At 45.1% G+C, this 14,878-nt stretch overlaps 1 protein-coding gene across 1 annotated transcript in view; it reads left to right on the top strand.

The window, feature by feature from the left end:
* KCTD3 (potassium channel tetramerization domain containing 3) overlaps positions 1-14,423 on the top strand; it is a 96,678-nt gene extending 82,255 nt beyond the window's left edge. The window contains exons 15-18 of the mRNA XM_068232880.1: positions 1,462-1,558; positions 3,667-3,851; positions 5,756-5,894; positions 6,246-14,423. Coding sequence (XP_068088981.1) covers positions 1,462-1,558; positions 3,667-3,851; positions 5,756-5,894; positions 6,246-6,798 — 974 coding nt within the window. The 3' untranslated portion in view covers positions 6,799-14,423. The remainder of the gene's footprint in view (positions 1-1,461; positions 1,559-3,666; positions 3,852-5,755; positions 5,895-6,245) is intronic.
* Positions 14,424-14,878: the final 455 nt, after the last annotated feature.

Below are 14,878 nucleotides of genomic sequence, written 5' to 3' on the forward strand. Positions count from 1 at the left end.
ACAGAGCAACTGCCATTCACTAAGTGCTTTTGAAAATAAATAAATCCCTGAGAATCCCCCCCCCCCCCCATGAAGAGATGGACTAGTCCAAAACCTGTCGGTAATGTCAGATTTCTACTACCTACTGTAAGTGACAGCAACATAGGAGAAAAGTAATTTATGGCTCATTTTACTCTGGAAGAAATGTACTTCATATTTGTTTATGTTTGCACATATTTTACATTTTACAATTTTTTTGGCCATAGTGCCCCTTTCAAGTGTCCCCTTTTACCTACCTGGTGCTTTTTCTAGCCCCCGTAGTCTTGTAGGTCCTTTGTTGTCCTCCCTGTCCACCTGGAAAAGCCTGCAACTTAGTTAAAGGGAAGATCCAAGGTACAGAAAAAAATTCTACTTATCCGGGGCTTCCTCCAGCCCCTGGCAGCTGATCTGCCCCTTGCCACAGCTACGGTCCCAGCCGGTAGTCCGGGGTCCCCTCCGTTGAAGATTCCGACCTCGCCAGGTCGGTATCTTCTGCACTTGTGTGAGGGCATAGCCTCTCGCGATCGCGCTTATGTGGTCTGGAGCGTTCTGCGCAGGTGCAGTACTTCTGCCTGCATAGAATGGTCCAACCCATGTGAGCGCGATCGCGAGAGGCTACGCCCTCACACAGGTGCAGAAGATGACGACTTGGCGAGGGACATATCGGCTGCCAGGGGCTGGAGGAAGCCCCAGGTAAGTAGAACTTTTTCTTTTACCCCAGATCTACCGTTTAACCATTTATGCCGCACAGACATGAGCTTCACGTCCGTAGCGGCAACTGCTAGAGCCGCAGGGACGCGCTAGTAACGTCCCTGCAGTTTGGGTGTGTTTGCACACGGATGCTGCCAATCGGGAGCATCCGAGCAGAGATGCTCGGATGCTCCCGATTGGCAGCATCCGAGCATCTCTGCCGAGAATTAACACTGTTTTTGTTTAAAAACTGTGTTCATTCTTAAATGGAGCCGCCGTGCTTCCTCCCAACAACTATTTCCGCCGCCCGATCGTCAGATTTATGAATGGGAACTTTGTTCCCATTCATTAATCTTCCCGCAGCCCACCCGTAATGCAGGCTTCCATTGAAACCTGCCTCACTTCCCTATTAACAATGTAGCAACACATTGTTTCCTATGTAGTGCACTTGTACACTACATAGTATTTTGCTCAGCGTGGACATCTTGTGGCCAAATAGTAAAATTACATCTACTGACTTTAGGAAATTAAGTCAGACAGTGAGTGACCTACAAGACCGCAGGGGCTGGAAGAAGCCCCAGGTAAGTAAAAGGGGACACTTTCATTATAACTCAAATATACCTTTTAAAAGTATGTAACAAAATCTAAGGCATTTCTAGTTAGTGCAAGGTAAGGATATATCTGTTCTGATGTTTTGTTTTTTGTTCTGCTGTGTTCCATACGTTTTAATACAGCCTATGGGTGCATTTGCAGGGCCTTTTGGGGAAAGAGATGACCAGCAGGTCTTCATCCAGAAGGTGGTTCCCATCACAAACAAGCTGTTTGTGAGACTTTCTTCAACTGGAAAAAGGTAATTGCAAAAGTGTAAGACTTTCTGCTGTAGTTACCACTTTCTGCTAGATCGCTGGAAGTGGTCCACCAGTGAAGTACTCCTCTGCTCCATCCCACCACTGTCCAACTGGTAACCTCACAGCTGAAAGATCATTAGAGGTGGTCCATCTGCTGGAAAGTGTTGCTCCATCCCACCACTGTCCAACTGATAGGACAGTTTCGGAGCCACTGTTTGGTGAAGGGCCAGATATTGGGCTTGATTCACAAAAACAAATAGCATGCCTTATCAAAGTTAGCACGCCTTGTCAAAGTTAGCACGCCTTGTCAAAGTTAGTACGCCTTATCAGAATATCATAGCGAGCATTACGAACCTGCAGGGGCTCAGGGCAGGACGAGTGGAGCTCTCGTCATTGCCAATTAGCAGGCATAAGTTTGCTATGCTACTCTGATAAGGCGTGCTATCTTTGATAAGGCGTGCTATTTGTCTTAGTGAATCAAGCCCATCATATGAAGCACTCCTTTAGCACACTTTATAGGTAGTGCTTCTTTGTGCTATGTTATCAGTGCTTATATCCCCCCACCTACGTATTCCGTGGTGCTGCACAAACCAAGCCTCCCCATTTAGATCCTGCTGCATGGGGGAAAGGTTGCAAGCGAGGCTTCTGAAGGTAGGGATTTCACTAATATAAGCTGTATAGAGTGCAATGCAGGCTTCATCATCACAACTGCAAAATGGATAGTCCGGCAAATACTGGGCAGCCATTTTCTTGAAGATCTTGCGACAGTATAACAGCTATAGGCTTTAGTTGTACTTCCACATTTCCAAGAGACTAGCGTGGAACCTGGCCCAGGCTGTTGAAGTATAGGTTTGGAAGTTTTGGTAGAATGTAATACATCAGCATTTCCTATTCCAAGTTTGTGAATATCATCTAAACATTTTCTGGGTAGTGGGCTACCAAATGATCGGTGGTGGAATGGAGCAGTTCAAATGATCTTCTAGGCAGGGAGCTATCAGTTGGACAGTGGTGGGATGGAGCAACACTTTCCAGTAGATGGACCACTTCTAATGATCTTTCGGTTGTTAGGTTACCAGTGGGACAGTGGTGGGATGGAGCAGATGAGTACTTCACTGGTGGACCACTTCCAACGATCATCTTGCAGGGGGCTGTGGAGATGGAGAAGATCAGCACTTCTCAGCTCAAATTATCTTCTGGGCAGAAAACTGGCAGTTGGACAGTGGTGTGGGATGGAGCAGATCGTGCTGAGTTGGTGGACCACACAGAATGATCTTCAGGGCAGGGGGCTGCCAGATGCAAAGTGGTGTGATGAAACAGATCAGCTCTTCCTAGCTCGAGGACCACACCCGATGATCTTCTGTGCAAGGGGACTACTTTGGAATAAGAATGCACAAGTACCGTATTATCAGCACACCAGGAGTATCAACGCACACTTCTTGTGCTAGTTTCCACAATATGGTTCAACAATTGTTTCAGGGGCCTCGCAGGGTCCCCCTTTATCAAGGCATGTGGTAACCACCCTGCAAGGCCCCCAAAACAATTTTTGGACCATATTGTGAAAACTGGCACAATAAAAAGTGTGCGTTGATACTCCTGGTGTGCTGATGATACTTGTGGACTCGTGGCATTGCCTGTGCCGCTTTATCATGCACCCAGAAAAACGGTTGTTGTGCCGACTTTACTTGGGAATTACTTTGGAAAAAGGTCTGCTAGTTGAAAATGAGAGAAGTTAGAAGAAAAACGTATGGTGGACAGAGATATGCATCTGCTTCAGTCTGGGAATGGGGCGGAGTTTTAAGGCTTTTACCTTCCATCAGTCAAACAAAGCACAGGTCTCTTGGCAGAGTTGCTGAGCTCTGGCTGGAACCGGCCATGTCTCCCATTATACTCGGCTCCTATAATGCTTTGCAGTGTAACAGCAAGTTTGACACCACAGTAAATTCAAGAGCTATTTATAATCTGTCTGTAGGTTTCTACCAAGTAGCATTTGAGAAATTGGGGAATCCTCTATGAAATGATTTAAAAAACTGTGATCCATGAAAAGGTACTAATAAATGTTTACAATAATGGAAAGCTATTTACGTAATACTAACCATATATTCCCCTTTAGAATCTGTGAAATCCAGGCAGTAGACTGCACAACCATCACGTGTTTTACCGTACGGGAATGTGAAGGATCTAGCCGCATGGGCTCTCGGCCTCGGCGCTACCTCTTTACCGGACATTCCAACGGGAGCATCCAAATGTGGGACCTCACCACTGCCATGGACATGGTTCTCAAGACAGAAGACAAAGGTAAATGTCCGACAAAGAGATGGGCTTATGTCCTTGTTCTTCCACTTGCTACCACTTGGGTACCCTGGAAGCTCTTTGAGAAAACTCTCTCAATGCTTTCAGTCTCCACAGATGGCTGTAGACCTCTACTAGAAAACCTGAGGTGGATTGGAACACAAAAGATACACAGCGAAGTCCTCAGTATACAGCACTGGCTTGGATCGCCTAATGTCGAATACATGTGTTTGCCACTTCTAACCCTCCTGTAGCTCCTTGTGGCTTTCCAGCTTCCTCAGTGTACACGGCTCCCAGTGTGTCATCTGACCCACGTCAAGTCACATGGCATGCCGGGAGCCGTACATTGATGCTGGAAAGCTACAAGGAGCTACAGGAAGGTTAGAAGACGGTGCTGGAGGCTGAGTAAGTATTTTAAGCCCTGCAAACCCCCCACCGCCCCCAAAAAACTTAAAGAAACTTTGTAACTACAAAAAGTTACCCTGGGGGGTACTCACCTCATTAGGGGGAAGCCTCCGGAACCTATCGAGGCTTCCCCCGTCCTCCTGTGTCCCACGGCAGTTTCAATGTGCCCTTCCGAACAGTGGGGACATAAATATTTACCTCCCCGGATACAGCGCAGGCGCAGTATCCGCTCTCCGCTTGGAGATAGACGGAAATAGCCGATCGGTGTCGGCCCGATCTACTGCGCAGGCGCAAGTCTCCTGCGCCCGCGCAGTAGAGCGGACCCCACGGAGATCGGCTATTTTCACCTATCTCCGTACAGTTTGCCGCAACAGCGCCCCCGCTGGAGCCAGGGAAGGTAAATAAATCAGCGCTTGTCAGCCTTGTCGATTAGGGACATTGGGACCCTGAGGCTTCCCCCTACCGAGGTGAGTACCCCCCAGGGGACCTTTTTTTTGTTAGTCTCTTTAAGCACATTCCTTGTTATCTGCTCAGGCATGCCAGTTGAGACGTCTGGTTGCCCGAGTTCCAAATAATGGGGACTTTGCTGTATACTTATCTAGGAAGAGGGAAGCATCTGGATCCTCCTTAGGCCGGTACTTCTGGACGTTCTTGGCCATGAATCTGTTCCTGCACAAGCACGGCCATCCTACGAAATAGCACAGACCTCCTCATGGGACGAGTGCAGTATGGCTACGCTCATACACAGAGGAAAGCATGGCCACGTAAACATATCCAACAAGCTCTTGTCCGATATATTTTCCAGGCTCTGTGCTCAACAAGTGAGAGGTCGAGGAGGACACTGGAAGCCTCTGGAGGATCCAGAGACTTCCTTCATATTACGTAAGTATCTATCCTTCGTTTTTTTCCCAATCTGTCTTGGTTACACTTTAAAGTGAACCTCCAGACTAAAAATCTACTCAGGAGCACTGAAAAGGCTTGGTGATTCTTTAACCGTTTCACAGCATCAGAACTTTGTTTTTCCTACCCAAGCCTCATTTTTAGCTGCACAGAAACTAAGCTTCGCCCCATCAAAGAAATCTGCCTAGGCATTTTTCCCCTGTTGCTGTGCAAAGCATGATGGGATTTCTGATGTTGTTGTTCTCGTTGCCTAGCGCACGCAGATGAGAGGAGGGGTGATCAGGACACAGGACAGTTGGAACTGTGTCTCATGCTCCCTATCACCTCCGTTCAACCAAAAAGATGGCTGCCCCATGAAATCACAAACATTTGCCTGTTCTTTTAAATCAGGGTGGGTAAGAGATTATATTACCTATCTATTTTAATTAACATAACTAATGTAACTTAATGACAGTATGTTTGTTTAGCTGTAACAATAAAATGAATTCAATGTTCTCTATGGGGAATCAACAATAGAGGAAGCTTGCAAAGCCTGGGGGCTGGAGAGTAATCACCTTTAACCCAAGAACTTCAGAAAAATGATGAGGCTTTCTCTGGTTCTTTAGATGTCTGTGGTCCAACAGAAGAGGAACTTTTGACATTACTGGATCAGTGTGACCTGAGTGCTTCTCGATGTGCTACACCAAACATCAGCCCGGCCACGTCTGTGGTTCACCAAAGCCGCCTTCGTGATTCCAGCTCCAGGTACAACCTCCGTCTCAGTTTACGGATGTTAAATAATCTGCAGACTTTTATTACAGGGACCGGGGAAACGAGAAAGGTAATGGACAACACTTAGAGGTATATGGACCCAGCATGATCATACCTCTTTGGTTACCTTAGGTCAAGTAAAACGTTATGAACTTTTGTACAACTTTTTGTTACTGCCTGGATTTTGTGCTTTAGCGGTCAGTGTTGTTACTTTCGTGAGATTTAGTTAGAAGAATATTTGTGTCACTATACAAAGCTCTTGACATGTAACTCAGGTCCTCAGTATGTCCTCTGTTTACCTGCCTGTCCAGAATTACATTTTGATCTGTTGACTTTATCTTTTAGCTTGCAGCTTCACCATGAGACAATACATGAAGCCGCCACCTATGGCTCCATGAGGCCTTACCGTGAGAGTCCCCTATTAGCTCGAGCAAGAAGAACAGAGAGCTTCCACAGTTACCGCGACTTCCAGTCCTTCGGCTTCACCAAGAACAGCACTGAAAAAACAAGCCCCGAAAATGGAAATGTAACGGCAAAGACGGACATAAAACCAAATGACCAGGAGAGCCTTCCTTCCGAGAAGAAGCCCGCCGTACCTCCTAAAGGAGGCAAGTGTGCGGAGGGCGGCTCTGATCCCTTCCACCTCCCCGATAACCCTGACGTCCGGAAGAGGGTTATGGAGGAGGAACCCGAGCCCAAAGTGGAACCTAGGAGGAGAAGCGGCTTTGAAGGGGCGTTTCTCGGCAGACGCAAAGTGTCACAATTACCTCATTTAAGTTCCTCACCAGGAGACGGTGGAAGCGAATCTTCCGGTACGGCCTCTCCATCGCCTACAAAGTCTACCACCTCGCCGCGGCGCAAAAAAAGTGACTCCTCATGCCAGGACTACGCGTTGTGAAATTGACCTCTGGAGAGGGGTGGCTAATTTTCAAGCACTACAGAAAACGAGCTGCATTATAATATGGTGAGATTATTGTATGAACACTAGGAAACTAATAGGGAAGCTTTGCCTATAGCAACCAATCGGATTCCACCTGTTGTTTTACCAGAACAGGATGGCAACCGTAATCTGATTGGTGCTACATCACTACATCCCTTTCCTGTAGGTGCTCTTTTTCAAGAGTCCATGCCCTCCTGTTCCGATACTTTGGTCCTCATTGGTCATTAGGTTGGAGACGACTGGCCACAGACTGTCTCACCATAGCGACCAATATTACAGAAAAGTGGAATGAATGAAGAAACCCCATCGCTATGGGCAACGCCGATAAACGAGGCCAATCTTCTGCTCAAATATCTTGCTGATGATGCATGTTAAGTATTAACGTTACCTCTATTTATTCATATATTTTTTATTTTATTTGTATGATTTTGTTTTGGCTATTCTTGTATTGTTAACTGGATTTGTCTGTTTCTCTTGCTACTTTGTTACTGGATATATCACTTAAAGTGGAGCTGAACTCTTGGACAGGACACAAGGAAAACCAAGAGAAATTTACCCTGTGCCTATCTAATTCCCCCTTACCTTCAAGTAATCACAAGTGTAATTTGAGCTCTCAGCTGTCAGCACAGAAATATGACAGTCCTCAGCAGACGCAGCTTATATGTAAAAACAGTATGTTAACCCTATATCTGCTGCCATGAAAGCAGGAAGTAGACACACACTGCAGATTTTTATTGCAGGAGATCTGTAAATGTTGGTTCAGACGGACGTCTGCTTGGTTTCCGGTGGCGTCTCGTTCGGCGGCAGCGTGCTTGGGTTTTCGTCCTCATGAGGGGACACTAGCCGTGGCGGTTAACCGACCCTAGACGCAAAATGTAGCATCCAGGGTCGCCTGAAACGCTGGGAAAAATTGGGATCGGTAAGCGCAAACGCTGGTAAGAGCCCGGTACAAATGCTCCCATTCTCTTCAATGGGAGCGTTTAACTTCGGGTCCCGAACGCTGACTGTAAACATGGGGTGGACATCCAAGTGAACCATCCCTAAGCTGTAACACAGAAATGTTACTGAATAACCTTTTAGGGCTCAAACCCACTAGAGCGATTTTGTGAGCATTTAGGGAGCGATTCAAAACTCTAGTGAGTTTTCTGAGGTAAAAAAAAAAATAGTTCTACTTCCCTGGGGCTTCCTCCAGCCCCTGGCAGCCGATATGTCCCTCGCCGCAGCTCCCTCTGTTGGAGATGCTAACCTCGCTAGGTCGTCATCTTCTGCTCCTGCGTTAGGGTGTGGCCTCTCGCGATCACATGGCTTGGACTGCGCAGGCAGAAGTTCTGCACCTGCGCAGAACGCTCCAGACCACATAAGCACGTTCGCGAGAGGCTACGCCCTCACACAGGTTCAGAAGATACCGAGCTGGCGAGGTCGGAATCTTCATTGGAGGGGACCCCGGGCTACCGGCTGGGAGCAGAGCTGTGGCAAGGGGCATATCAGCTGCCAGGGGCCTGGATGTGTTGTTATCTCGCTAATCTGATGTGATTGCTTGTGAGAGTCCATGAGATAGAAATCATTTCAGCTTGCATGCAAGTTCTGTGCAGCTTTGAATTGGGACAGTCAGTATTGCTTAGAATTGCATTTAAATGGCTTCAAGGATCATTATTGAAAAAAAAAATTAACACTTAAAATACATACATGCAATATGTACATTTGTCCTACTATAATGCACTTTAAATTGCTTTTTTCCTATGTTACTGCCACTTACAGTAGGAAGTTAGATCTGACAGATTAAGACTAGTCTGTCAGATTTTGTCTCCTCATGGGGGATTCCCTGTTTCTCCTTTATTCCTTATGAAAGCACTCCCTGGAAAGCATCTATACAATGATGTCTGCTAGATTGGACACTATTTTGGAAGTTGGACTGAGTAACTGGGATTCAGTAAGTGCCTTTGAAAGTAAAGCAAACCCCAGGAATCCCCCATGAAGAGATGGCCTAGTCCACTACCTGGACTAGGTCAGATTTCCACAGCTCAATGTACGTAGTACTCTGAGTGGAAACTACGTTTTATATGTATGTATTATAAATGTTATAATTTTTTGCAATAGTGGTCCTTTAAAGTGGACCTGAACTCAGAACTTCCTCTCTGCTCTAAAATATACGCAACAGCATAATAACCTTTAAAGAAAAAACATTTCTGTGTTGCAGCTGACACTAGTTCTAAAATAAATATGAACAGTTTCTACTTCCTGATTCATGGAAACAGAGATATTGTTTACAGCCTGTGCTTTCAAATGGGCTTATCTGCCATCTCTGCAGTGGCAGTCATTTGACACAGGTTAGGATCAAATTACAACTTGATTAGACACAAATGAGGGGGAATTAAACAGGCTAAACCCTCTACATACTTACAGAGTGCATTCCTCTATGTATTTTTTCAGTCCTGTGCAAGAGTTCAGGTCTACTTTAAATTCCAAGCTGTGCACAATTTGCTTTCAAGACGGAAATATTGACATTTCATTGACCACCTCTAGTGCCTGCCACGGTCCACTGCAGTAATAAGAATTGCACATCCCTTCTTCCATTAAAATAACTAAATAATCCATTAGCAGCTTCAATAGAGTTATCTCATTTGAGATAAGTGCGCTGCTTTTGACAACAGTCAGCAGAACTTGTTGTGCTGGAAATTCATGGAATGCTTTGATGTCTCTCTCTAGCAGAAAATATAGAATCTGAAAGCAGAAGTCCTCTGTTATTGTCTTACACTGCCCCCTAGTGACAAGTGGCCATAAATACACATTACAGCAGTACTAATTAGGAGTTGGGAAATGTAACAAAAAAAGAAATAAAAAAAAAGTGCTAAAATAAATTGTTTTGTAGCACTTGCAAGCATCTATCTAAATTGGCTGCTAAAGCGCTAATATCATTTAATGTTTATCAACTTGTGGGGGTTGGGGGGTCTGTTTTAGGTGGAAGTTGCCTGATCACTAGGAAAGTGCAGTTATCAAATCAGAGGTAACGGTGGTTTTCGGGTTCTTATACTAATAAAAGTGAAGATCTATGGCAAAGAACTCCACTGATTGCCATGTTATAGATTGCGACATAGCATTTTGTGATTAAAATCATAGGCCACCTTGGAGAACAATGGAGTTTGCCTCCTGAGTCAGACACCCTGCTCACCCATTTGCTGCTGCAAACCTGAGCTGACAAATAAAGACAATAAAAATGGAATCTGAACTTACCTGGGGATTCCTTTATCCTCTGGGGTTCCATTGGTTCTACTGCTGGCGGCTCCAGTAGTGTGCGACTTGGCCCTGGAGTTGTGTGCAACTGCGCATTGCGTGGCCTGTCCGTGCGCACATTGCCGTGACCATTCTGCCCAAGCTCGGTTTATTCTTTTGAGAACCACACCGAGGGACCTCACGGGCTACGGGGAGGAGGGGGGAGCCTGGAGGTAGGTAAGGTACGTTTAGATTCCATCTTTATTGTTTGTTCAGGGTCCCTTTAACCTTAAGATTAAATAAAGATTGCTACTCCTATAGGTATTTGAATTTAGTGATAGGTATTTGTGTCCTCCGGCAACCCGCTCAGTCCCCGTTAAAGATATGCGTCTTGACCTAATTGTATCCAGTGACCGCCGTCTGTGAACACGGTGCATTTCTACTGGACGTGCAGGACTTCACAAACCAAACATGCCCACTTAAAGGGAACCTAAACTAAGGATATTGATTTTTCCTTTTAAAATAATACCAGTTGCCTGACTCTCCTGCTGATCCTGTGTCTCTAATACTTTTAGCCACAGCCCCTGAACAAGCATGCTGATCAGGTGCTCTGACTGAAGTCAGACTGGATTAGCTGCAAGCTTGTTTCAGGTGTGTGATTCAATTACTACTGCAGCCAAAGATCAGCAGGACTGCCAGGCAACTGGTATTGTTCAACAACTTTAGGACCACAGGGCTAAACCCCCCTAAAGACCAGGCTGTTTTATGTTTAATTGGCCACTGCAGCTTTAAGGCCTCGCTGCAGGGCCGTACGACACAGCACACAAGTGATCTCCCCCCCCCTTCTCCCCACCAACAGAGCTCTCTGTTTGTTTTTAACAAATATTTGCCTTTTTTTTTCTATATCCCTACCTACCTCCCTCAACGGCCAGCCTATCACTGCCGATCGCTCACTTGTACCTCAGGGGGACAGCCGTGCACACGGCTGTCCCCAGTACAGCGCTGCTGCCAATCGCAGCAGCGCTGTACAATGTAACAGTCTCCCGAGCAGCAATCGATGCTTGGAGACTGAAGGCGGGGCTCCACCCCCCCCCCCCAGCAAGCGATGCGCACGCAGCCTGCGGGCGATCTGCAAACTGCAGCCACAGGACTTGACGCCAATTGGCCTTAGGCATCCTGGGGCTGCCGTCACGCTCAGGGGCATGGAGCGGTCTTCAGGTAGTTAAAAGGAAACATCCATATCCCTCTCAGTTTAGGTTCCCGTTAAGGAATTTCTTCTTCCTTCACGCATGGGGTGTTTCCATTTACTGGGCATGTGTGGTTTCTGAATTTGCACATGAGCAGTAAAAATGCACCTGTTCATATGCACTGGGCATGTGCGACTCAAGGATTCAACTGCCTGTCATTACGGAGAATGGGGGGAACACTGAAGGTAAAATATAGGAGTAACCCCCTTAATTTAAAGTGGGATTATACCAAAACTAAAATTTCAGTAACTACTCTTGGGTACATAAGAGGACATTCCCGGTGTGTAAAAATGTTTAAGCCTGTACTGATCTCCGCAGTAAAAGTAATTATATCTGGCCAGTCAGCAAATGTAATAATTGTCGTCAAGAATCTCTCTACCTCTGTCTACACTCTGCCTCCTCTTTTTCAGCTAAAGTAACTCAGCTGTTGTCATGGATATGTGTCTATTCATTGGAGGGAGGGGAGGCAGAGTGAAGACACAGAGGGAGGGGAGGCAGAGTGAAGACACAGGTAGAGAGAGTCTCCTTGCTGCTAATTATTACATTTGCCAATTAGCCAGATAAGCAATCCTGTACCACTCTCTACAGTGAAAAGAAATATTTTTAAGTGTAACTGTCAGGCATAAAATCATTTTTTTTCTGGTAAAGAAGTAATAAGGATGCTAATCAGGCAATCCAAAAGTTAAAAATCACTCTTACTTTTCTTCTCCATAAAACATCATTCCCCAATTTCCCTGGCTCTTATTTGGTACATCTATTGCACAAAGGAAGTTGCAGGGCATTCTGGGGTTTCTTTTTTTCGTCTTTACTTTCCCCTCAGGCATAACTAATTCAGTGTGATTGGCTAAAGCCTCTTTCCCTCCCATTCTCCCCTCCCACACCTCTGTTCCTCTCTGATTTTTCAATATTTCTCATGCGGAGGCAATGCACTTTATACTGCAGAGCTGGGTGGGAGTGTCTAAAGACTGGGAGGAGGGTGGACAATGATACACAGACAGAGTAAGGGAGGAAATGATGTCAGGATTGGCTTCAAGATACACAGTCAAAATGGAAAATCCTAAGGATTTTTTTTTTTACTATAGAAAAATAAGTAAAATCAAAATGTGGGCAGTGCAAAACATGAGTTATGTAAGTAGAGCAAGTATTTATCTACTCTATATGTATGTGTTTTTTTAATCTGAGATAGTATGGCTGACAGTGCCTCTCTTACTCCCAGGCAATGCTTTTAAATGTTCTTTCATGTATCTAAGAGCAGCTACTGAAATATTATGTTTTTTTAAGTTGTGGCGCACGGTCACCTTGAAACTCTAAGGGCTTTATACAGCTACTGTTCTAGCGAGATGTAAAAAGTTGCAGCAGGCGATACCTTAATCCATTCTAGTGTATATATGTTTTAGGGGAATTTATTACACTGCCGATCACAGCACTTATCACACATTAAACCAGTACTGACAATTTCCACCGCACTTTAAAGAGTAAATCAAGTAAGTCACGAACACTAACTGAGCCTCAGCCAATAAGCTGCTATCCCTATAAGTCTGGGGCCAATGTGAGAGGAAGACAAGTTAACCTATCCATATATATTTTGGATGTGAGAAGAAATTTGCACAACTAACTCCATGCAGATGGTGCTGTGCTGAGATTCAGACTTGGGACTGCTGCAAGGTGAGAATGCTTGCCACTTAGCTACTGTGCTGTCTTTCCCATGTGACTCTGCTCTGGCCTGGTACTGGATAGAGGTGGTCATGTGGGCAGGAGGTATGCCTATGCCTCTCCTATCTGCACGCGCATCTCTGAAGAATCTTTGGGGCCTTTTTTTTTTTTTAACCATGAATGCTGTAACATTTCATGGCATACAATATATTGGCTATATGGATAAATCTTACCCTTTCCTACACTTATAAAAGCTTATATTATTATTTCTTACTGGAAAGTTTTCTGTCTGCCGTGATAACATTTTTTTATTTGGAACTGACCCCCTCTTGCCACCCGTTGATTGAGTCCCTCTATGATGGTCACTTTGCATATATGTGGCCAGAAGCACAGCATGAGCTGTATATATCTGAAACTATTTGATGCATGGTGTTTCTGGCCATAGACATGAACATTAAGCGCACAATGCTGGCAGAGGTTTAAAGCGAATTCGTCCCACTGGCTGTTTGGTCATTTTGATCCTTATAAAGCTTAGTAAGGAGAAGGGAAATAGCCACCCCTGCTTGCTTCATAGAGACTCCACAACTGTGTGTAACACACTATTGCCAGGCCAGTGGGTGGTGCTTGTATCTGGTGGGTGGGGTTTGCAAAGAGTTGAAGAAATCATTAGATGATACTGTTTGGTCTACATGCAAAGCAAATATTTCTCAGCTGACTTAATACTACACAAATTCTGCAGCACAGCAGAGTATAAAAACTAACAGGCCCCACCCCCGAGGAGCTCACTTGAAGAAAAGCACAGGCCCTGCCCCTAAGGAGCTCGCTTGAAGAAAAGCACAGCCTATACAAGTACTCTCTACCTATTTGTCAGCATTCCCGAGTGTGTTATTTGTATACTAGAACAAGGCATCACATTACAGATAGAGCTACAGAGATCATCAATGGTTCTCACAAGCCGTTCGCCTGTACAAATCCCATATAATTTATTGATTTGCTAATTATTTATCCTACTCTTTATAATGAAAAAAAAAAACACTGACAAAATACTAAGACATGTATACAAACTATTTAATTTATATATATTATTTTTTTTTAAGAAATATAGCATCCTTTGCACGAAAGGCAATAGTCCATTTATATTTCAGCGCCATTTCAGAAGCCTGGCTTTCCTAACAGCAATATTGCACTCCGGTGTGTAAACGCACCAATGTCTCGAACGCAACCGCGTCTAACTGCTGTTTAGATTTTTTTTTGTCAGTATTTGATATTGCAGAGTTAACTGAGCTGGAAATTAAAACAAATAAAATAGACAAGAACAGACCAATGTAAACTATTTTATAAAAGAACTATAATGGAGTACAGTATATGAACAAAGTTACATGAACAGATTGTACAATTTGTTGTGTTTTGTGCATTCTTTGTAACGAAATTTACACTATCCAGTATAAGAGGTATTAAAAGCTTCACACTGACGCTTGTGTTTGTTTTCTGTGTTCCACGTTGTCGGGCAGCCAGTAGGGCTGGATTTTTGGGAAGGCCACCAAGGTCCGGGCCTGGGGCGGCAGCTGGCCAAGGGGCGGTGGCTGGACATGGAAGAAGAGGCTGCAAATGGAATACAGAGGTTGCAAAAAAGGAGCAACACATGGAAATAGGGAGCTGCTGCCCCAAGGGACCTGTATAGAAAAGGAGGCTGCTGTACATGAATGTTAGACATGGAAGAGGGGGCTGCACAAGGAATAGGAGCTGCAAGAAAGTTGGTCTGGGGGCCTAAAAAGTTTAAGGCCCTGTTCACATTACAAACGCGGACGGCCGTGCGTTCGGAACGCAACGCATACGAACGCACGCCATCCGCATTTGTATGCGTTGCGTAACTGATGCGTTTCTGTAAAAAATGCATGCAGCATGCGTTCCCAGCATGCACAGGTCCG

This window comes from Hyperolius riggenbachi, chromosome 4, assembly GCF_040937935.1.
Source record: "Hyperolius riggenbachi isolate aHypRig1 chromosome 4, aHypRig1.pri, whole genome shotgun sequence".
Lineage (NCBI taxonomy): Eukaryota > Metazoa > Chordata > Amphibia > Anura > Hyperoliidae > Hyperolius > Hyperolius riggenbachi.